The 25,624-nt window shown below is 39.5% G+C and overlaps 1 protein-coding gene across 2 annotated transcripts; it reads right to left on the bottom strand.

The window, feature by feature from the left end:
* Positions 1 to 630: 630 nt before the first annotated feature.
* fam8a1b (family with sequence similarity 8 member A1b) lies at positions 631 to 25,380 on the bottom strand. 2 transcript variants are annotated; one of them, XM_072560882.1, is made up of 5 exons: positions 24,764 to 25,380; positions 11,651 to 11,771; positions 8,062 to 8,185; positions 5,899 to 6,038; positions 631 to 3,095 (listed from the first exon to the last, which is right to left on the bottom strand). In XM_072560882.1, the coding sequence occupies exons 1-5, from the start codon at positions 25,203 to 25,205 to the stop codon at positions 2,915 to 2,917; spliced, it is 1,008 nt and encodes a 335-aa protein (XP_072416983.1). In that variant the 5' UTR covers positions 25,206 to 25,380; the 3' UTR covers positions 631 to 2,914. The 2 variants fall into 2 exon arrangements, with proteins under 2 accessions (XP_072416983.1, XP_072416984.1); XM_072560883.1 differs by having other exon boundaries at positions 631 to 3,187; positions 24,764 to 25,371.
* Between the last annotated feature and the right edge of the window lie 244 nt (positions 25,381 to 25,624).

The following is a 25,624-nucleotide window of genomic DNA, read 5'->3' as shown; positions in this document are numbered from 1 at the left end:
ATACATTAGTAACAGATGGAGAATTATCCTCCTGCAGAGTCAATGTTTTCTGGCTCAGTTATGAAAAACATCGAACAAAATCAACTTTCACCATCAAAATTAGTTTTGCTTGAAGTCATTTGACACGCGTCAGAACATTTCCCAAAAGTATGCAGTCCTACTGTAAAACCAGCAACTGGCTGAATCGGACAGGTTGATTTGTGTTAATTAGTTAGGAACTGTGCTATACATTGCTCCCTCCAGAAAAGGAGGTGAGAAAGGCAGTTTCATTACCATTACAGTGGACAGAGCTACAGTAAATCAATGTTATGGGACTACTGGTTCTCACAGAAATATTCCACTTTCTCAGCATAGAACTTCACTGCTTACATCTTATAAGTTCACAGGCTGTTTAATCACAACGGTCACCAGACTTAACGTGACTGAAATGGCAGCTAAAATAAAACTGCCACTTCTATCAAACAAGAAAACTAAACCATAAATTTACGTCCTCTAAGATTGGATTCCTTTGCAAAAACAATTTTAAGTTTGCATCACAGAAAAAAATCAAATAGTTTGGTATAATATTATGGAAATTATGCATGAGATTGAAAGTGAAAAAATATTTAAATCCAGGGTGATAAGAGGATCTGCAATAACCATGAGTTTAATATTGTAATGTATACAAATTATTTCTGCAAAAGGTCGACCATCACACCTTTCAAGATAACAGTTGAGTTCCCAGACACAGCCCACATTGCTGTCAGTATTTGACAATATTTCCAAATTCAGTCAACATTTCTCAGTTGAAGTATGGTCAAGAATGCTGGGTAGATTAGGTCTCTGACCCTGCATCCATCAGAGGACCTATATTGTGTTGGCCACAGCCAATGCTATACTCAGCTTCAACAATACATTGTCTTAGCATTGTTAAAAATAAGGCAAGATAATGCAAGATAAGGGGTACATTTAAAAAGACATGGCCATTTAATAGCAAATAGCTGCATAAAATGGTGTTTTTAAATCAACCTGTTCAGATATGTCATACAGATCTCAGGACTAGAGAAGACTTGAACCTGGGCTTTTTGACCCAGAGGTGGACACACTACTACTATGCCACAAGAGCTCCAGCTATTTACTGCATGTGACGATAAAATAGCTGTTAACTTTTAAAACGTGTATATTTTTGACATGTTTCAACCTTGCAAAAAAATTTCTTCAGATAAGAGTGGCTGGTACAAAAATTGTCAAATCCATAAAACTAAACCTGCTACTTGACTGGAAAAGTGGAGGCAGGGCTGAATGAAGATTTTGTGATCCTACTCAATATGGCACAGCAGCCTTCACTTAGGCTAGTATGACAGTCTGTAGTAAAGACAGCTTGCCACTTGTGCCACTGGCAGGGCCAGCTTTACAGTTCATATTGACTGCAGCTATAAATACAAATGATACAGTTCTGACTGTAGCCACAGGGAGCATCATTCCACACTGGTCATTATCACAAAAGGGCAGCTCAATTTTTAGTCGCAGATCAGAGCTGTGGGCAAAGTAAAGTGCCTGAACTGCGATGCTTCAATTGCTTCCTCTCTTCTACCAAAAATATTAAGTAGGATTCTCATTGATCAACAATTAAGTAGCCCTGAAAAAAAAAGACGTTGCATGGATCATTTGACATATATCATCTCAACTAGAAAAATAAACAAAGTCACCAGACAAAAAGTTCATTAAATATCTCCAAATACCTCAATGATATATTATTTAAATGTATATCCATAAACAAGACATGTTAGTTAACACTTTTATATGAGTGAACAGGAAATATCATTAATGCTGGGAAAAGTACAGTTTGCCTTGCCACAGCATTTAGGGCCTAACAGAATAAATTGGCATTTGGCAAGCATGAATGATAATTTGGTCAGACCATTAAATGGGAAAATATCTGACAGTGGACCTCCAGATACTCTCAAATTCCTACTACGTTAAACCGAATGGAAGTCTACCCATGAGTTATACCAAGTATCATGGGTACGCAAAAAAAGTTCAGTATGAATTTGTAATTGATGACAGCATGAGACGACATGCTGTCTTGTGTAAAACAGCACATGACCGGTAGTAAAGAGTTTTCTGAGGAAGTCATGTTACATTGAGGTGGTAGGTTCAGGGGCCAGGATAATCAGTCATGAAAGCAACTCAGTGTGGATGCAAAGAATAATAATGTTTTTAAAAACAAAACAAATCACAAGTATGCAAGAACATCCATTTAAAAATATAATTTGCACATAAGAGTCATAACATGTTACTCGAAGTATATTTTTCAAAAATCCTACATAATCTTTGGGAATCAAACTGAATAGAATTAATTCTAATACTGAGCATATGGATTTACTATTGCAGAACAGGTATCAACGTTATAAACAATTGAAACCTTTAATGTGCTAAAAATAAGGTAGGTTTGAAAGTATGCTCTTTTCAAATCTGCTTTTCCTCTGAATATTTAGTGGAAGGTTTCATGATTTAAAACTTCTTCACTAATCCAATTTGTCCAGTTATATTTCCGGAGGGAAGTTGACAGCTATTAACAACGCCTTGGTTATTGTTTCAAGTTGATCAGCTGCAAGTCGTTTTCTTCCCGAGCAGAAGTTTCCAAAGCAGCAGCCACACACAAAATAGAAATGTCACGACGAGGAGACTGAAGTAAAACAGCAATTGTAAATTTTAAAGTTGAGATTTCTCAAATGTAGCCATGCAATTTTTGTGGAAGATTAAGACGTTAATTTCAAAAGTTATGCATATTTCTGATGTGGAACCTGCGAGTCAGTCAAGATCCACATTTTAAAGACTACACTTAAGCACTGGAGGAGATTCATTCCCAAGACCAAAATCAATTCCTGTAAATCCTCGTAGGTACTTTACTGTATATGTATTCATTTCCAAATTAGTTCTCAAAAAATCCATTACTTTGGAGTGAAGACAGCGAAGGGTCTTTTCTTCTCCTTCTGAATAATGCAGAACTTAACAAATGGGACGAGCAGAGTAAAAAAATTATAGTCACTTGCAGAGTCTTTACCTTCCTCCACTTCTCTTTACCACAATGGTCCCAGCTACTATATCGTAGGCTGTACGATTATGTTGAAAAAAAAGCAATGTAACGAACGCGGGGAAAAAGAATGCAATTGAAAAATTCTTGATCAATGCTCGTATTGAAGACCTGTTACAAATAACAAAACATCTGACAATAAATATGCATTACCTTTAGAAAGGAGATTTGCCCCTTTCCACAGTTTTGTTACAATTTTAAGTGGTTTATCTGTTCCATTATTCTTGAATTTCATCAAGATTACAAAAGGATCTTGATCAAATGGGTTAATGCGTTGAAAAATGGCAGATGGAATTCAATCTAAATTTTGGTATAACAAACAAGGATAGAGCATATACAATTAATGGTAGGGCCTTGGGTAGTGTTGCAGAACAGAGGGACCTAGGGGTGCACGAACATAATTCTTTTAATTTTTAGTCACCTATAGACAGGGTGGTTAAAAAGATGTTTGGCATGCTTGCCTTTATTTATAGCTCTATTCCTGATGAAGGGTTTTTGCCCGAAATGTCTATTTTCCTGCTCCTCGGATGCTGCCTGACCTGCTGTGCTTTTCCAGCACCACTCTGATCTAAACTCTGGTTCCCAGCATCTGCAGTCCTCATTTTTGCCTATGCTTGCCTTTATTACTCAGTCCTTTGAATATAGGAGTTGGGAAGTAATGTTGAGATTGCACAGGACATTGATGAGGCCTCTTTCTGGAAAACTGTATCCAGTTCTGATGGCCAGTTATAGGAAGAATATTATTAAGGGTTTGGAAGAGGTTTACCAGGATGTTGCCAAATATGGAAGGCTTGAGTTATAAAGAAAGGCTGGAAGATTTTTCATTGGAGCATTGGAGGCTGAGAGGTGACCTAATAGAAGTTTATAAAATAATGAGAGGTATAGACAAAAGTTAATAAAAGTTGTCTTTTTGCTAGGATGGAGAATTTCAAGACAACGGGGCACATTTTTAATGTGAGGACAGATTTAAAAAAGACATGAGGGGCAAATTGTTTACAAAGAGAGAATGACCTTTCTTAGGAAGTGGTGGATGTGGGTACAATTACAATTTTTAAAAGACATTTGGATAACTACATGAATAGGAAAGGTTTGGAGGGATATAGGTCAGGAGCAGAAGGTGGGACTAGTTTAGTTTGGGATTATGTTCGGCATGGACTGGTTGGACCAAGGGATCTGTTTCTATGCTGTATGACTATCACTGCACCAATTTATTACACACTGCATAGAACTTACAAAACAAGTACAGGTTATTCAGCATTTTGGTTTATTCTGACATTCTTCTGTTCCACAGAAGCCTAGCTCCAACCTACTTTATCTCACTATCGGCATAACACTCTAGTCTATTCTCCTCCGCATGGTTAACAAGCCTCAACTCAAAAGGCATCTTTGCAATTTGCCTCAATCACTTCCTGGGTAGTAAATTCCATGTTTTACTCACATCGGATGGAGTTTCTTGTGAATACCCTTGTGGATTTATTAATGATCATATACCAATGATCTAGTTTTGGGCTCAAAAAAAAATGAAGCACTTTATATAAATTCCAACATATAAAAATAATTGGAATTTTTTTTAAAATAGTTGACAGCATCAATCATAGTTGTGCATTCGCAACTTAAACACATCGAGAGCACAAACTAGGAATTTATCGGCTAACAGTGTACCTGATGAGATTTTCCCTTATTAGTTTTACTGGATATGCCTTCTCTGATGACACTGTCTTCCACCATCAAATTTCTAATGTGAAGCACAAGACATGAACTTCTATAATTCTCAGTTCATTCGATATTGACTGAGTGAATCCAATTGAACAAACTTAATCCAAACTGTAACGCATTATGAGAAGAATGTTTAGTCTTTTTCTAGGTCACTGAGTTATGGAATACTGAGCTTCGATAACATGCAGCCTAAAATTTAATCTGTATAAATCTCACCACTAACGTTCAAAATTCAAACAAAAAGAGGACACCAAATACAATGAGGAACTTGCATGAGATCAAATTAGAGCATGTTAAAATTCAGTCGACTATTGGTTAAAATAAAATCACAGAACTGTATTCTGTATACAGTAACATACTACAGGTATGTAGCCCACGAGTCAAAACCTAAATTTCTGAGGAAGGCTCAGCTTAACACATATTTTTGCATTTTAAAAACATGTGGCACACAGTCAAGCTAATTGGTTATTGCATAAAATTAAAAACTTCAAACACACCAAGACAGCGAAAGAATGAATGAATTTTGCTTACCATCCTTTGTTGGTCTTGCCAGACTTGCCCAGAATTAAGCAACCCAGAAATAGATGTGTGTCTCAACACACCTGCACCCCCTTTGAGACTACTACAAACTTACCTAATTGACCCCATCAACATATAGCTGACAGGAATCAGAAGTTATGTCCTCATTCTAGCTAACTGACTCTCAGAAACCATTCACAGAGCTACATACATTCCTATTCTTAAACATTGCCCATGGCCTTATTCATTGTCAGGTACAAGTACCTTTTTAATCTATCACAAAGTTAGCTCTTTTAAATTATCACATGCACAGATCACCAACCCCTTCCAAATAAATTAAAACAGTTGCAAATGTAAAACACACAAGAGGAATTAAATTATCTGTTATTAATTGCCTTGAGTGGAGGCATATACAAGTTCTGTGCTAATCCAATGGTGTAACTAAAATAATGTTATTTAAAAAAGAATACAGATGCAAGACTACAGCTGAATTAAAGGTAAGCCCCATACCTTTGCAAAACAATACATTTGCTCACATACATACGCATTAGAAACTGTTGTTTCTTAGGGATCACAATGTCACTTACGATGATATGCTGACATTCTGTGCTGGAATCACCAATACCCGGTTAGGAGCAACAAGCACAGAGCTGTCACATGACACAACTCGCAACCCAAGCAGAAACTTGCCAGGTGTGGCACCTCCAACTCCCCAGAGGCAGACAATCTGGAAATCAAGATGACAAAATTAAATCAGAATCACACATATTTCAAGGAGGAAACATTTGGTCCACAATGTCCATTCTGAGTTCCTGTACCGTAATCCATTTCCCACATCCCTGCAAATTTATTTCCTTTTTTCAGTTCTTTCATGGGATGTGGGTGTTAGGCTAATATTTGTTACCCATCCCCAGATACACTGAGAATATAATAACGATCCACCAACTTGAACTGTTTCAGTCCATGTTAGGTAGATACACACAAAGTGCTGTTAGGAAGAGATTTCCAGGATTTTGACCTGGCGGACAGTGAAGGAACAGTAATATACTTTTGCATCAGAGTAATACGTGGCCTGGATTGAGTACTGCTGTCAAAGATTTTGCCATGTATCTGCTCCTGTTGTCCTTGTAAATGGTAGAGGTCAAGATTTGGAAGGTGCTATCGAAGGAAGCTTACGACAGTGCTGCAGTGCACTTTCTAGGTGGTACACATTGTTGTCACTGTCAGTGGTGGAGGCAGCAAATGTTGAAGATGGTGGGTAGGATGTCAAGCAAACAGGCTGCTTTGTACTTAATGGTATTAAGTTTGAGTGCTGTTGGAATCGCACTCATCTAGACAACTGGACGGTATTTCATCAAACGCCTGATTTGAGTCTTGTAGATGGTAGATATGCTTTGAGGAGTTAGAAATGAATTCCTTGCCGCAGAATTCTCAGCCTCTGACTTGCTCGTGTAGCCACAGGTATTAAATGGCTGGACAAATTTCCAATTAGATGGTAACCTTCGAGATGTTGACATTAGAATGGTTATGCATTGAACGTTAAGAGGATGTTAGGGCTGCCCATAACTAATGGTGACAGTAACATTTTTCAAGTTGCTGAATGTGCAATCATTCTTGCAAGAACATAGATGATAACGTAACATTTGACAACAATAGCAGCACTGTATATAGCAGCTAATATCTCAAGGTTGCAGAATTAGTTGTTTCTCTTGAAGTATTTGGTAATATAGTTAAAGAAAATCACTAAAAGCATACAGGAAAAAATGCCCCCCCCCCCCCCCCCCCCCCCCATCATTGCATCTTTTGTATTCCCTGTAATGAGCAATTAGAAAGTTCCTGTTCTAGGTAAGTGCCAGTTAGGGCGGAGCAGTTGGCAAATGTAACTATTGTGGAAAGACAGATAAGGTGTAGACAAACATTGGGGAGGGGAGGGGAGGGGAGGAAAAAGGAAGAAAGAAAAAAGGAGGGAAGGGAAGGTCATTACCTTGGGGGGGGGGGGGGGGTGGAGAGGGAGGAAGGAAGGAAGGGGAGTGGGGAGGGAGGGAAGGAAGGAAGGAAAAGAGGGGGGGGGGGGGGGGGGGGAAAGAGAGGAGAGGGTTGGCGCGAAGAAGGTGTGAACAATAGATCTATCAAACTCAGTCATTAGCAAGCCAAGAGCCAATTACTGGTGGACAACTCAACTCTGCTGGGGAGTGTGGGGTGTGCACTGCAAGTTAAAATGTTTTATGTTTTGTGTACCTTCATGCCTTTTTGCAGTAAGTTATGCAGTAACTTAGCTGTAAATTGTAAATAAAAGTCACCTGCATCCACCCCACGACTCAGATTCTCATTGAGAATATATGAGATCAAACATAGGAGATGAGGAGATTCTCTTTTGTTGGAGATAGTCTTTGTCTGGCACTTGTGTGGGTCACGAGTATTATCCCTTTGCCTATCCATACAATTCTACTTCCTGAATCTCCTGTGGCAAGATTTTTTTTTAAAAACACTGTCCTTGCATCATTCCCCTTCAGTTATTCTGTTATATTGTCTCCTCTGCCATTCTGTTGGCCTTTATGAAATGTCATGATCCCCAACCTTGATGACCTTCCAACCATATTTCTCTAATACCAATTGGATGAAAACCATAAGATCTTTGCACTACTACCTTAGCAATCAGACAACGTCAATCAATTTTACTTCACATGGCTCATTAACATCAGTCATCATTCTCAAATATCAGAATTTCAAGATTCTAATGAACTCTTTACCTCATAAAAACAGACCAAGAGTCTGTACATCAGTGCTACAGCCATCATTTTCTGAAGATCTTCTAGAGAAGTGTCTTCATCAATTTCTTCAATTATGTAATTTAGAGCAAATTTGGAAAGATCCCTGCATATCAAAACACAGCAAGATGCATGACCATAAAAGTATGCTTTCACAAATGTTGATCAATAGAAGCAGAGTACATCAGTTTTTCGAATTGCTGGGTAAAAACATTGCTCAGACAAGGATTCCCATTTCCAATAGTGCTGAAAATCTAATCCACATATTTTCAAGCTCCATAAAACATTCTCTGTAATATTTTGCCTAATGTTTTCAATGAAAATTAAAACCAGAAGTAAAATCTATGATAATCTGCTGACAATTATCTGTATATCAGAATTATGCTGCAGTTTGTGGTAATTTATAAGAATTTACATTGAGCTGCTAATCACTGTTTTGCAGTGGACAACATATACAAAGGGTTATGGGAGAACATATACAAAAGCAAAGTACTGCAACTGCCAGAATTCTGATAAAAACAAAATACTGAAAATACACATCGGGTCAGACAGAATTAGCCTCCTAGGTTGTGACCCTTTCACTATCCACAGATGCTGCTAAACCTGCTGAGTTATTTCCAGCCATCTTCTGTTTTCATAATATAATATTATAGGTGTTAACAACTAAGATTAGATTACATTACAGCGTAGAAACAGGCCCTACGGGCCAACAAGTCCACACCGACCCGCCGAAGCGCAACCCACCCATACCCCTTACCTAACTCTATGGGCAATTTAGCATGGCCAATTCACCTGACCTGCACATCTTTGGACTGTGGGAGGAAACCAGAGCACCAGGAGGAAACCCTCGCAGACACAGGCAAACTCCACACAGTCCCTGAGGTGGGAATTGAACCTGGGTCTCTGGCGTTGTGAGGCAGCAGTGCTAACCACGGTGCCGCCCACTATGCCACCATGCCACCCAAGTGATATTTTCAGGGCAACCTTATATTTCAGTATTCAGATTTAGCAAAATGTTCCCAATGGCATTGATTCTGCTTAAAACTAAGTTGTTTTATTTAAATCTTGTTAATTTAAATAATTGAGCAGAAAATAGCTAAGTTGTATCTAAAATGCTTTATTCAAATAAATAGATCATTCAATTTCTTGAGCAAAAAAACGCAACTGCAGAATATTATCTCTACAGTTTGGAAGCAGCCATTCGGCCTATCAAGTCCACACCAACCCTCCGAACAGCATCCCACCCAGAAACACCCCATCCCTGTAACCTGACATTTCCCATAGCTAATCCACCTAGCCTGCACATCGCTGAACACTTATGGACAACTTAGCATGGCCAAACAACCTAACCTGCACATCTTTAGTCTTTGGGTGGAAACTGGAGCACACAGAGGAAACCCACACAGACACAATGAGAATGTGCAAGCTTCACATAGACAGTTGCCAGAAAATCGAACTGAGTCCAGGTCCCTGGCGCTGAGAGGCGGCAGTGCTAACTACCTTTCTTCCAGGTGCTCCGGTTTCCTCCCACAATCCAAACATGCGCAGGTTAGGTGAATTGGCCTTGCTAAATTGCCCTTGCTAAATTGCCCATAGTATTCAAGGATGTGTAGCTTAGGTGCATTAGTCAGGGGTAAATGTAGTATAATAGGGTTGGGGATTGTGTCTGGGTGGGTTACTCGGAGGGTCGGTGTGGACTTGTTGGGCTAAATGGCCTGTTTCCACACTGTAGGGTTGTATTAAGCATATTTTGCATTATGTGGCAATTATATTTCTGACTGCTGTAAGTTTGGTGTGCAACAAAATCCCATTGGACAATACGATGGATCAGAAGTCTCAATATTTTTGATCAATTCATTGCCCATAGTAATAAAAAAAAATCTGCCACAATGAACTTTTAAAACAACTCTGACACATGGTAACTCCTGACACATGGGGGGTAACCAGTAACAAATTTACAGATAGCAAGATCTCACAATAGACAATCAGATGAGTCACCATATACAATGTACACCTAACTCTAGGCTCACATTTCAATATGAAGAGGTGATGTTCATGGCCATTTACACCTTATGTATACAATGCCCTTGAATGAGTTCTCAGGAGCACACTGTTTGAGCACCCACATCACCCTCAACAATGAACAGTTGTCTCCAACAAACAACAGTAAGCTATATGAAGAGTTTGAGGTAAAATCAACCCAATAATGACTGACATTACAATTTAACTCTCAGATCATTTAAACCATGAATTGGACATCATTGGACCTGTTGCTCTACTTAACAGATTTAAACATGGCAGCTGAGTGAAGCTGCAAAGCCAGCCTGGAACAGAATTCAGGAGATCTCCTCTTCTCTCAAATAGAATCAGTGGCACATTGCTCCAAGCATGCACTGGTGGATAAATTAAACAAAACTGAACTAAACTAAATCTTCTTTTGGAGCTGGATATGAGCGAAAAAATAATGCTGGAGTCTTAGTAGTAATAAATGGGGCTTCATGGCATCAGTATTGATCAATTTTACTCTTTTTATTTGTGGACTCAGTTTGTTAAAGGAGATCTTTAAAATTATTTCATTCTTGAATGAACCGATTTGACCAAGCCCTAAAAACTTTCTTGCAGATTTCTGGAGAATTTGGATCCCCAGTTGAAAAATCTTGTTACATTATTATATTATAAATAACTGAGTTAAAATATCCTGCTACAGTGTTGCATAGAGTCCTAAAGATTGTAACATATTTTATCCGGTAGTGTCCTATAGATGATTAAATACTATGTCAACAGCAGAACTATATATTATCACGTAAAGTATCTCACAATCCTGTATACACTTCTGTTCAGCTTTTAATATTGATTTGCCATGACAAAAAATTATTATTGCTGGTAGCTTAACTATTGCTACCAGTATGTGCTATTGTGAGATGTTTCTGCTTACATATTTTTCTTGGTCACTGGTTTAAACAAGTGACATGAATTCAATAGTGTTGTAACCCATCCCAGTTCATTTGCATAGTTTATGAACTTACGGTCCCTCGATCAAATTGCAGTTCTGTTACAGAAACCAAATGCACAATTCATCAACTCTGACTTCTCCCCTCTCCACCCTCAAATTTAGAATACACACAAGAATAAAGCACATTTGAAAAAGATGAGGACAAAGTGTCTCCAATATTCCCCCACACAGTTTTCCTTAGACATGTGTTACACCAACTAAAAGGGGTTGCTAAAAATAATTGCTAAAATTAGCAATGAACTACAGAACACTTGGACAGAGCAATACTGGACTTTATGCGCTTCCAACACCGATTGAAGTAATTTGTTTCCTTATCTGTAATCAGAACTGAGACCAGAACATCACCTTATGGTGGCCAATATGTCAGAGATTTGCAGTTAACTCCAATATAAACAACATCATCAACAAGTGACAATTTTACGTGGTTTATCTCATTGTTAACTTTCATTTATTAATGACAACTCAATCAATAAAATATTATTCCCAATATGATTGGCTGTGTTATTTATATATGAATGCCAAGCAGTGAATGGTTTCAGTTAAATTGGTGTTACTTACTTGATCCCACAGATGTGCATCACTGTTAGCACCACAATAGCTTTTAGCAGAAACAGGATCAGAAAATCTACCATCTCTGCAAGAAACCGATGCATCAGAGATGGAATAGTGTATTCACGTCCTTTAAAAATATGACAAAGTGATTCTGATTATTTTGAAAATATATTTGCACGATAGTCAAACATGACATTTAAAGTTCGATGAAGACATGCTAACGATACTGATCAAGACAAATGATACCGATCAATGATAAACTCCATGAAGATTTTAAGAGTAGCATTTTTAAGCAGGGCAAAATTATTATTGCAAAGTATAATTGGGATGTGTGATGCTATCATAAAATAAGTGGATAAGAAAACCTCAAAATACATATAAAGTACCAAGATTACTACTTCAAATAAGCTCTGAAACTAAGTACCAGAGAGAAGGAAGTAAAACATTTAAAGAAAGGAGAACTTCATTACTCCAAGAAGTGATGATTATAATTACAGCCAGAAGCTTGTTCTATTGCAGTTGTCCATTCCGGATCGGGGGTGTTGGAGCACAGAATGTTTTGGCGTGCAATTTCCCAGTTTTTTTAAAATGGAGACGGTTCTGGGCATCATAACCCTTAGCATTTTGTGGCCGTTCTTTTCTGCTGTTCCTCTTGCCTGCTGATAATTGACGGTGGTTTGTATTTTAAACTTGGTGGCAGTACCTGATTAAACAGTCCCTGGGTCCTAAGGCATTCATGTAATCGAATTCTAGAGCGGACTATACAGTAAGTGAAAAAGCCCTGGGGAAAACTGACGTGCAGAGAATTCTGGATGTTCAGGTCTATTGTACCCTGAAGGTGGCAACACAGTGGTCAAGGCGGCATATGTCAAGCTTTCCTTCATCAGACAAGAGTATTGAGTACAAGAGTTGGTAGGTCATGTTACAGTTGTATAGGACTTTGATTTGGCCACATTTGGAATACTACCTACAGTTCTGGTCACCATGTTACCAGAAGGATATGGATGCTTTTGGAGAGAGTGCAGAGGAGTTTCACCAGGATGTTGCCTGGAATGAAGGTTGAGTAAATTAGGATTATTTTCATTAGAAAGACAGAGGTTAAGGGGAAAACCTGATTGAGGTCTTCAAAATCATGAGAGGTACAGACAGGGTGCATAGCAAGAAGCTTTTTCCCTCAGTGTGGGGGGAACTCAATTACTAAGGGTCACAAGTACAAGGTGAGAGCGGAAAAGTTTAAGGGAGATATGCATGGAAATTTCCTTTTGCAGAGGGTGGTGGGTACCCGGAACACGTTGCCAGATACATGAATGAGCAGAGAGTAGAGGGATACAGATCCTTGGAAGATAGGCAACAGGTTAAAATAGAGGATCTGGATCGGGGCAGGCTTGGAGGGCTGAAGGGCCTGCTTGTGTGCTTTAATTTTCTGTGTTCGTTGAAAGTAAGCCAATTGCCTTTTTAAAAAAAATGTATTCAACAAAATAAACAAGTATGCTGTAAAAGGGTCTTGTGATAGAGTAGTGTCTTTACTTCTGGACCAGAAGGTCCAGAATCAAGTTTAACTTTCGCAGAGCTGTATCATAACATATCCAAACAGGGTGATTTAAAATATATATGTGAACTCTGATGACCTCTGAAGGCACAGAATTCTTTGGAAGAGGAGGGCTGGTCCCTAGATTTCATGTTATTTATTAAATGCTCCCACAACCCTGTTTCAGTGAGTGATTAGTTTCCATCCTGCAATGATTACAATGGGGAAATGTTGGGAGACACACTGCCTGAATGGAATCTGTAGGTATTGAGATGCTTGCTGACTTCCGTTATTGGATGCTTTAATTTGTTGCTGAACATTCAGTTATAGTTGCTTCAACTTTTTTTTTCCTTGCACAAATAGAGATTGGTGTTTAGATTTAACAACTCTTATGACACTGGTGCAACTACAAATGTTCTGGTTGTGTTTTGTTGGTAGTGTACAGCTTGGACTCTTCATGTACTGGTCTAACTTGTCAAGTCCACTACTATATTAATACACACATTAATTGATCATACATTCAAAACACAGGGTTTTCTCATAGCATTCAACTGTAATCAACTATCTCAAGCAATTATTGCTCATCTGAGTAAAGAACATTTTAATTCTCAGGCCATGTAAAGTCAGAATTATCGCTTAGACCTAGTTGCCCATAAGGTGGTGATAGTGGTCAGCCTTTTTCTTGAACTGTTGCAGTTTGAGGTAAAGATGCTAGTCATAAAGTCGCTCACCATGTTCTCATCCTAAAGACCTTACCGACTTTGGAAACTGTTGCTGCTCTGGGTAACAAAGTGATGGAAAATCTCCACATTCAGGAACCCACTGAGATTCTCATTATGATCGATGAGACTGGTTTTGAGATCGGCTTACTTGACACCATTGTCAAAATCCTCATCTGCATTAGTATACCATTTGTCTGTCCAATTTCACAGTAAAAACAGACATTACTAATCTTTCAGTTATAGATAACTGCTTCTAGAAGCTGCAAGCATTCACATCTATGAATTCATTGGTAAAGGAAGAAAACAGTAGGGACATGCACACGTAGACAGAAATAGGCATTGTGCAAAAGACTGTAACCTATTCAAATGATCTCTGATATTCCTGATTTCTTGTGGCTTTCCACATGACAAACTGGATGATATGCTGTGAACAACTGGCACTTTAGACTATGTAATACATATTATTGTAAAACCACAACAATGTTTGTCTCTCAATATTAACTTCCCAATAGATGTAACTGAAAATGAGTGCAAGAAATCCATACAATGGGCCATGTAGCTCATCAGGCCTGACCCACCATTAAATGTGACTATGGCTCATCTTTGACCTCAACTCAATTTTTCCCAATCCCTCAATTCCTTAAAACACCAAAAATCCATCTTTCTGAGCGTGAAATATATTCAATGTGGAAATCCACAACCCTGTAACCCTCCAAGTGAAGAAAATTCTCCTAATTGTAGTTCTGAATGATCACTCCTTACTCTTAGGTTCTGCCTTCATTCTACATTCCCAAGCCAGGGGAAAACAAATTCTCCATATATAATCTGTCAAGCGTTTAAGAATCTTACATGTTTCAATTACATCACCTCATATTCTTCAAACCCCCAGAGAAAACTGACCCAACTGATCCGGAGAATGTGTACAGGGTATGAGCATGTTAGGTAAGAGTTAAGTTTTGAGTTTTGTGAAACAAGAGGTTCAACTGAGCATGACTCAGATCAGATAAGAACTTGCAGTTAACAACTAGGTGCTGGAGGCAAGGGTAATGGGTATACAAGGTTGAAAAGCATTCATTAAGTAGAGCCATTTAACAATATTGGAAGCATTCAGTATGTAAGGTCATTTTAACTAGGTGAAAAGTATTCATGATGTGAAGTCAATTAATTCATTGTGTACCAGCAGATGGCTTAATCTTTACTGTTGACACTCGCGGATTGTAACAGTCACCCAATCACCCAATGTTTCCTTATCTGGATGGTCCTTCCTGTAAAATGACTATAATATTCATTGAGAATCTGCTGTTCCAGAGAAAAGACTGAGAACTCATGTCCCTGTGCACATGGGTGATTGTTCTCTTTCCCTCCAGGGCCTAGAACAAAGATGAAAGTAGTAAAACTGTACTGATTCTCTGAGCGTTTTACTTCGACTAAAGAGGGAACGGGATGACAATCCAGCCTCTCATCCCAGAATCTAATTCAGTGAAGCTCTATGGTAGCACTTGCAAGGCAAGCCAAATCTTGTTTATATACAGAGACAAAACTGCATACAGTATTCTAGACGTAGTCTCAAAGTCCTATACAATCGTAATGATTTATTTTCCTGCATTCTAATCTCCTAGCAACAAAAACCAATCTCCATCAGTCATCCTGATTTCTTGCCGTACTTATAGACTTAGTGTCTATATTATAAGGTTTATACCTATTAAAACATACCCTTCACCTATTTTTAAAAACAAATAGAATAACCTCAAATTTGCCTGTACTATATTCCACCTGCAATGTTGTTACTCACTTACCTAACTTGTCTATATTTCTTTACATCTTCCTCACAACTTGCATTTACTGTTATCAAATGTCATTATTATAGATTGTAAATAGTAGAGGGCCCAGTACTGACCACTGTGGAACTCAGTTACAGAAATTTGCTGGGTTACAAATGGGTTCCATTCCGAAGTAGGCGGATTTGTACACAAATTTGAAACAATATACAGTTCAATATAAAATAGCCTAGCTTAAGTATGAGAAAATGCTCACGTTAGATCCTTAAAATTAATACAGGATCTCTTTCATAAGTATGAGCATTCTTAAGTCAATTGTTTGTCAACTGGGAACCACCTAAAGTTAAAATCTCTTTATTCTTGATCTTTCTGTCTATTAACTAATCAATTTATGCTAGTATATTATCCAAACCCACAACGCCTCCTCCAGTCTGTTAATCTTTTATGTAGCACCTCATCAAATGCCATTTGAAAATGTAAGAACCTATTTGTTCACTTTCATGTATCCTACAATAGTCATAGACATAGTCAGTACAACTCACCCATGCTGATCAGATATCCTAAATTAATCTAGTCCCATTTGACAGCACTTGGCCCATATCCTTCTAAACCTTTCCTATTCATGCACACATCCAGGTCCATTTTAAATCTTTCCCTTCTCACTCTAAACCTATGCCCTCTAGTTCTAGACTCTCCCTTCCCCCCGCCTCACCCCATACCGTCCAGGGAAAAGACCTTGTCTATTTATCCTATCCATACCCCTCATGATTTTTAAACCTCTATAAGGTCACCCCTCAGCCTCTGATGCTGTAGGGAAAACTGTTCCAGCCTATTCAGCCTCTCCCTATAGCTCAAATCCTCCAACCCTAGCAATATCCTTGTAAATCTTTTCTGAACCCTTTCAAGTTTCATTACATCCTTCCAATAGGAGGGAGACCAGAATTGCTCACAATATGCCAAACATGTCAGACCAAACTAACACCTCTTCTGCGCTAACCATTCTGTAGTTCTATGAGCACTTCGAGTCATAGAATGTTAGAGATGTACAGCATGGAAAAAGGGTCTTTGGTCCAGCTCTTCTATGCCAGCCAGATATCCTAACCTCATTTAGTGCCATTTGCCTGCGCTTGGTCCATATCCCTCTAAACCCTTCCTATTCATAAAGCCATCCAGATGCCTTTTAAATCTTGTAATGATACCAGCCTCCATCACTTTCTCTGGCAGCTTATTCAATACACGCACCACCTGCTGCGTGAAAATGTTGCCCCTTATGTCCCTTTTAAATTTTTCACCCTAAACCTATCCCCTCGAACTTTGGATTCCCCCACTGCAGGGAAAAGACCTTGTCTATATATTCAATCCATGCCCATCATGATTTTATAAACCTCTATAAGGTCATCTCCAACACTCCAATCCTTGTCTATCCAGTTACATGCAAATCCTGTCCCTCAGGATTCCCTCCAACAACTTGCCCACCACCGATGTCAGGCTCACAGGTCTACAGAAAACTGACTTTTCCTTACCACCTTTCTTAAATAGTGACACTATGTTAGCCAACCTCCAGTCTTCCAGCACCTCACCTGTGACTATCGATGATCCAAATATCTCAGCAAGTGACCCAGCAATCACTTCCCTAGCTTCCCAAAGAATTCTAGGGTATACCTGATCAGGTCCTGGGGATTTATCTACCTTTATGCATTTCAAGACATCCAGCATCTCCCCCTCTGTAATATGGAAATTTTTCAAGATGTCACCACCTATTTGCCCACATTCTGTACCTTACATATCCTTCTCCACTGTAAACACTGATATAAAATACTTGTTTAGTATCTTCCACACAGGCTGCCTTGCTGATCTTTGAGGTGCCCGATTTTCTCCCTAGTTATCCTTTTGAACTCAATGTATTTATAAATTCCCTTTGGATTCTCTTTAACCCTATTTGCCAAAGCTATCTCATGTCCCCTTTTTGCCCTCCTGATTCCCCTCTTAAAGTATACTCCTACTGCCTTTATACTCTTATAAGGATTCATTCGAACTCTGCTGTCTATACCTGATATATGTTACCTTCTTTTTCTTGACCAAAACCACAATTTCTTTAGTCATCCAGTATTTCCTGCACCTACCAGCCATTCCTTTCACCCTAACATGAACATGCTGTCTCTGGACCCTCGTTGTCTCATTTTTGAAGGCTTCCCATTTTCCTGCCATCCCTTTACCTGAAAACATCTGCTCCCAATCAACTTTTCAAAGTTTTTAACCTAACACTGTCAAAATTGGCCTTCTTCCAATTTAGAACTTCAACTTTTAGGTCCTGTCTATCTTTTTTCATCTCTATTTAAAACTAATAGAATTATGGTCACTGGTCCCAAAGTGCTCCCTCATTGACACCTCAGTCTCTTGCCCTGCCTTATTTCCCAAGAGGAGGTCAGGTCTTGCACGTTCTCTAGTAGGTACATCCACATACTGAATCAGACAATTTTCTTGTACCACACTTAAATTCCTCTCCATCTAAATCCTTAACACTATGGCAGTCCCAGTCTAAGTTAAAATTTCTTAACATCACCACCCTATTATTCTTGCAGATAATTGAGATCTCCTTACAAATTTGTTTCTCAATTTCCTGCTGACTATTACAGAGGTCTATAGTACAATGCCAATAAGACAATCACTTCTTTCTTATTTGTCAGTTCCACCCAAATAATTTACCAAGATGTATTCCTAGATATATCCTCCCTCAGTATTGCTGTAATATTATCCCTTATCAAAAAAAAAACACACCCCTCTTCTTCCCCACCATTCCCCCCCCCCCCCCCCCAACCTTTCTAACATTCCTATAGTATTTGTATCCTGAAACAATGATTTGCCAGTCCTGTCCATCCCAGAGCTACATCTCTGTTAAAGTACAAATTTCGGCCGGCCCAGGGAATCCCTTGTGGGCTCAACCTGTAAGCCTCTCTTGTTTCGTCCCAGAGATCGTACTGTTTGGATGCCTGGAATTAAAAAAAACCTCTTACAGACAGTTTAGTTTAATTTTAGTCATCCCTTTTATTTACCAATAGGATCACTGTTACAACATAACACTGATACCTATAAGCTAAACTAACTGGGCTCCTGGAGAGCAGGATATCAGCTCTTCAAGAGCCCTCGCAGACTACTCTGCTTTACTCTCACAAAGAGGCTTCCTTTATACAAAAAGTTTATAAAAACACTGCCTGTTCTTAATTCGACAGATAACAGTGGTTAATTGACAGGTCTGTGTGTGCTTGACTGATTACTCCTACAGGACCTAAGCCATTCATCAGGTGGGAAAAACAAATCTGGTTGAGTTAGGCATCTGCTGGCAAGATAAGCTCCAATGATAAAGAGGTACCATTATGAGCTAATTGAAGAATTCAGAAGGTAACCTTACACAGCTCACATATCAGATACACCTGTTTTATAAAATGGCTTCTTATCAAGAAGGGTAAAATTTTGACCATAAAATGGCTTCCTGACAGATTGTGTCAGATTCTCTTCAATAGTAGTTTTAGAATAATTTTTAAGCTGGGAGCAAACTCCTGCTTTTTATCTTACACACAATCATTCTGTACCTGAAGCTGAAATGTTACGGTAAACTGATTTATTAGTCTTGAATTAAACATGCTTTCTTTTCAGGATTGTGATTCAAATTCAAATAATACATAAGATCTGACTAGTTAGAATTGACAGTGGGGTAGTTATGGTGTGCAAGAACAGCAGATAAATTAAAGCTTCATCAATATTACCTTTTACAGTTTGCATTTCATAACCAGTAAGGGCTATTCAAAATCATCATAAAGTCTCAAAAATACAATTAAGTTCAATCCATAGCAAGTAAGCACAAAATTTAATTTTCTACTGGCTTCAGCAGTCCCAGTACTAAAATGGTCTGTCTTCCCCTCTCTCTCATGTCCTTCTGAATTCTCAAGTTTTCCTTCTGTGTCTGCCTAGCTTGCAAGGGGTAATATGAATCCATTATAATTGATACGACCTGACCGTCAATTACAAGGCTTTTGATAGTAGAGTTACGTTTCGAGGTCAGAATCAAACACTGTCATTAATTTCACAAGGGAACAGCCGTGATTGTTGTTACTCAGTGTCCTGTTTACACAGATTCACTGATGTTAAGGCAAACATTCTTAATTGCCTTAAAGCATCCTGTTATCACTTGACGAGAACAGATTTTTTTTTATCTTCTGCATAACTTGGGTTCCCCCTTTTTCGTGGCCGGACCCTCCCTGCGTGTCCATTTTCTAGGGTGCAGCAAATGTGTTCAATAATTCAACATTACATTTTAGTTTAAATGTTTAAGTACAAGCTTTAAGGCTATAGACTTTCTCATCTCTGTAACTATTAGGATATCCAAGTCCCATGTTCTTAATCATGCCCCGAATTCATTTGCCTTCCCTGTTAGGCCTCTTGCATTGAAATAAATTGTTTAATTTACCTCGTTCGTTGCTTTGTTCCTGATTGTTTGTCTTGCTCCCTTTCCCAGCTGTACCAGGCTCAGAATGATCTCCTTTCTCATCATCTTGCTGGGTCCCACCCCTCAACCCTACCAGTTTAAAACCTCCTTGAGTAAATCACCCTGCCAATATATTAGTCCCCTTCCAATTCAGGTACAGTCTGTCCATCGTATACAGGTCACTTCTACCCCAGAAGAGATTCCAATGATCCAAAAATGTGAACCCTTCTCCTCTCACGCATTCATCTGCTCTATCCTTCTATTCCTACCCTGACTAGCTCATAGCACCAGAGTAATCCAGATATTACTACCCTTGAATACCTCCTTGTTAAATTCCTGCCCAACTTCCTAATTTCTCCTTCAGAATCTCATCATTTTCCCTTCCCATGTTGTTGGTTCCAATGTGTACAATGACCTCCTACTGGTCCCTCTCCCCTTTGTGAATATTCTGTACTCTCTCCAAGATATCCTTGATCCTGGCACCAGGCAGGCAATACAAAATTCCGATTTCCTGCTGTCGGCTGGAGAAATGTCTGTCTGTGCCTCTGACTAGACAGTCTCCTAACACAATTGATCCCTTGGAACCTGACATGCCCCTCATTGCATTAGATCCAGTCTCGGTACCAGAAACTTGGCTGTTCATGCAAGTTCCCCTGAGAGTCCATCACCTCCTACATCTTCCAAAACAGCATATTTGTTTGAGAATAGTGCAGGAGTCACCTGTGGATATCCTTATCTTCCTCCCTTTCCTACCATTACTGGCCATAACCCTTCTAACCAACTATATCTGCAGTTTTTCTCCCTTCCTTTAACTGCCATCCATCACATCCCCAGCTCTTGTAAATTCCTTACTGCCTCTAACTGCCATTACAACTGATCTGCGTGATCGGATAGGTCCAACACCTAAAATACCTCAAAAGCAGCAGCTCTTACAACCACAATTTTTTTCCCATTCTGCATCCTGGATTACCTAGAGGCACCTAATTAGATCCTCACAAAACATTAAAATTAATTATTAAACATTTTTTCCTTTACAAAAATCTCTCTACTTTGTTTGACCATACTAAGATTTCTGTTTAAGTGCATAAATAAGACTTCCCTATTAATATTCCAGCACATTCCCAATAACAGATGTCAGATCAAATGGGCTGCATTATGTTCCTATTTCTCTCTCCTTACTTTCTTGAATAGAGGTGTTACATTTTCTAACTTCCAATCCACTGAGACTAATCTAGAATCAAGGGAAGTTTGGAAAATGATTTCTAGCCTTCCCACCATCTCTTGTACTCCTAAGATGCAGACCATTCCATCCTGAAAATTTATTAGATTTGGCCCCCTTAAGTTTTTCCAATTCTTCTTCTCTGCTGATATCAATTTCCATTCTTCATAGCCTCCAGGTTATCCTATAATTCTGCTTTGTAACTTGTCTTCTACTGTGAAGGGAGATACATATTTGTTCAATGCCCTTGTTCTTTATTCATCCCTCATGATAATTACTTTTACCTTTGCCTCCAAGGGAGCAACATTAAACCAGAGGAGGTTTACAGAAGTGATCCAAGGGATGAAGGGCTCGTCATATGAGGAGCAGTTGAGAACTCTGAGTCGGTACTTGAACTTTAGAAGGATGAGGGGGATCTTATTAAAACCTACAGAACACCAAGAGGCCTGGATAAAGTGGCCATGGAAAATGTTTCCACTAGTAGGAGATACTAGGAACGGAGGGCACAGCCTCAAAATGAAAGGATGCCTCTTTAGAACTGAAATGAGGAATTTCTTCAGCCAGATAGTGGTTAATCTGTGGAACTCACTGCCACACAGGGCTATGGAGGCCAAGTTACCGAGTGTATTTAAGATAGAGATAGGTTCTTGATTGGTAAAGACATCAGAGGTTAATCGGGAGAAAGCAGGGGAACAGGGTTGGAAAAAATATCAGATATGATCAAATAGCAAAGCAGATCCGATAGGCCGAATGGTCTAAATCTACTCCCATCACTGGCTCAAAATTGCCAAATTCAGTGCCAGATACATAGCTACTTTTGTCCAGGTGTTATTTCTTCATTTGTAAAATGTGGAACATGGTGGCTAGGTCAGCATTATTGCCCCTTGAGAAAGTAGTGATGAACTGCCATCTTAAATCATTGCAGCCCATGTGGTGAGCGTGCATTCTGTTTTGTTAGGAAGTGAGGTCCAGGATTTTGATCCATAGACAGTGATGGAAGAGTGATATGGTTCCAGGTCAGGATGGTGTGTGGCTTTGATAGGTGAGAGTTTTGTACTCAATTTCGGGCTGTGGTCAGTGAAATGCAAGTGAAAAACTGATCAGGGAGTTGTGGGATCATAATATATTCTGAAAACATAGCTGAAGTAGTCTGTATTAATTAGTTTTACTGCATATGGATGGCTTTGCTCTATATTCACTAAGTTGTCTAGTTTTAAAGTTATTTTGATTCAACTTTGCTTTAATAGAGCCAATATTTATTGTGGAGAACAAGAGAATGGCAGAAAAACTAAAGTTACTTCACACCTGTCTTCAAAGAAGACACAGAACATCTCTGGAAATACAAGGCAACCAAAGGACTTATGAAACTGAGGAACTAAAAGAAATGAACAGTAAAAGAAATGATACTCATCATGAACTGAACTGAAGTTTAATTAATATACTTGACCAGATGAGCTTCATCTAAGAATGTTGATGGCGGTTAGAAAAAAAGTGAATGCTTTGGTGGTTATCTTTCAAAAGTTAATAGATTCTGAAAAGGTTTCTGCTGACTGGAAAATCGTAAATGTAATATAAAGGATGTGATGATAACTGAATACTTAGAAAAGAATGGCAAAATTGGGCAGAGTCAGCAAAAATCAAAGAACAAACTCATGTTTGAAGGACATAAGACAAAAAGCAGAGAGTAAGAAATAACAGATCATTCTCAAGATTGCACGGTGTAGAGTTTCACAAGGTAATTTGAGAAGATACAAGGAAGAGAAGTGGGTGGGTTAGATCATGGCATGTGATATACAATGTGAATAAGTGTGAAGGTATTCACTTTAGTAGAAAAAACAGAAACTGAGCATTTGGCAAGTTGAGGCCCTGATTCATGAGTCACAAAGTTAACATGCAGGTGCAGTAAGCAATCTAGAAGGGAAAAAAAAGGAAGTTGGTCTTCATCACTAGGGAATTTAAATACAAGATTGTTTTACTACAGTTGTACCAAGTCTATATACAGCTTTGATTCTAATCTAAGGGAGTGCAAATAAATTCACCAGGTTGAGAGAGAGAGAGAGAGAGAGAGAGAGAGAGAGAGAGAGAGAGAGAGAGAGAGAGAGAGAGAGAGAGAAGAAAAAAAAAAGAGGAAAAAAAAGAGAAAAAAAAAGAACGAAATATATATCTGGGATGCCAGCATTGTTTTTTGTTTTATGACAGGAGTTTGAGGAGACTGGACCTGTGTTGCCCAGAGTTTTGAAGAATGAGATGTGACCTCATTGAAACCAACAAATTCTTACAAGGAACAACAAGGTGGATAGGGAAGTTTCCCCTGGCTGGTGAGTCTAAAACCAGGTGCATAATCTCAGGATAAGGCGTAGGCCATTTAAGACTGAGATGAAGGTGCTTTATTCATTTAGAACATGGTGAATTCTTGGAATTCTCTACCCTCAGAAGTCTGTGGAATCTCTGCCATAGAGCAGGTTCAAGATGGAGATCGACAGATTTCTAGAAAGTACATTAAGAATAGGGAGTGTGGGGGATAATGTGGCATTAAAGTAACATATATTAGGAACAGATTCGTGGCTGAAGACAAGCAACAGGTCTAGGTGAGGGCACAATCAGGTAGCTGGTTTTATGGAGTAGTGCAACAGGCTGGAGGGCCCAGTCCTGCTTTCATGTTCTTATTCATTGACAACCAGTGATACTTAAGATTTCACTGTCCTCAATGCTACAATAGTTTGCTTGATTCTTTTAAATCCGAATTACTAGGTATAATTTATTTCCTTCATACTGCAGACATGTACAGATGTCCATAAGCATCAGCAGTTTTTTTTGTCTCTAACCATATACGTTGATAAAAATCACAACACCAGGTTATAGTCCAATAGGTTTAATTGGAAGCACACGAGCTTTCGGAGCGACTATCACCTGATGAAGGAGCGTCGCTCTGAAAGCTAGTGTGCTTCCAATTAAACCTGTTGGACTATAACCTGGTGTTGTGTGATTTTTAAACTTTGTACACCCCAGTCCAACACCGCCATCTCCAAGTCATATATGTTGAGGTCGTTTCTGTGAACAAGATTCAAGGATAGTTTAGGGTTGCAATGCATGGGACCCACTAGCCATTTAGCATAATCAAAAAGTGCAGTTACGATCAGATAAACGTCTGCAGTCTACTGATAAGCATTTAACAGTCAAGTGATTTCATGGAAAAACAACTGCGTGCAAAATAGCATTGCGTGTCACTTCAACAGCTAATTGCAGTCACTCTCTCATCTTGGTTAGGTGCTGTTTCCGAAGCTCGTCCCGGCAATGCAGAGTCAAGACGTTTGTAATTACAACATTCAGTTCCTCTTCTACTGCAAATCTCCCACATAACGGCTGACACATCTTCCGTGGTGCCTTACCTCTCGGGTGCACATTCGCTGCCTGTTGCTGCGCATTAGTGGCTGGCAGCCTGACGCCGCTCGCCGAAGCAGTTGCCACCTCCCGCTGCTGCGGTTGTTCACCCGGGGTTGGCGACACAGTGGGAACGCCGAGGTAGGGAGGGTAGAGGGGGAAGGGATTGTTAACTCCGGGAGTAGGAGCAGCGGCTGCCTCCCCCTCGCTCTGCCTGGCCCCGCCGCTGACGAAGGGGTAATAGGGAGGGAGAGGGGCCATCATCATGACCCAGCTCTGCCATTGCACGTAGCTGTAGTACTGCCACAGCCACTCCTGCACTTTCCTGCAATATTCCCCAGCGCCGACCGTAGTCCCGGGGGCTTTCTGGCTTTTCCCAGCCGGGTTGTTGGTGATGGAGCAGGATCCGCCCCTCTCCCTATGTCTGTCTGGGCCGCTGCACTCCGCCATTGTCACTGAAAGCCGTGAAGAACCTCTCACTGCGGCCACACCACAGGGGGAGCAAGACGCGGGGGTGGACAGGCTAGTTCCACGGTGTACTGTTTTAAATAACCGAGCAAAATCAGGCCGCAGCCATTTTTTTAATCAAGAAGATTGGCATATATAATACCATTCAGGCATCGTGGGATCTCCATACTTGAGGAAAACTGAAACAAAATGGTACAAGTGAGCAGATCACCCCTGCGAGCCCAGAATGGACGAGATTGGTAGAGGATTCAACTGGCGGTTGGGCGGAGCGCGAGCTCCTGCTGTCAATCAACAGCAGCTGCCCCGAGGAGGTGGGCGGGCGCCAGGAGTCAGACCCACTCAACATGTTTGTTTATTTTATTTTAATATTCCGACCTCACAACAGCCAAATTAACATTTCT

This window comes from Chiloscyllium punctatum, chromosome 41 (assembly GCF_047496795.1).
Source record: "Chiloscyllium punctatum isolate Juve2018m chromosome 41, sChiPun1.3, whole genome shotgun sequence".
Classification (NCBI taxonomy): Eukaryota; Metazoa; Chordata; class Chondrichthyes; order Orectolobiformes; family Hemiscylliidae; genus Chiloscyllium; species Chiloscyllium punctatum.
Note: the sequence above shows the minus strand (reverse complement) of the source record. Positions and strands in the feature narration are given on the sequence as shown.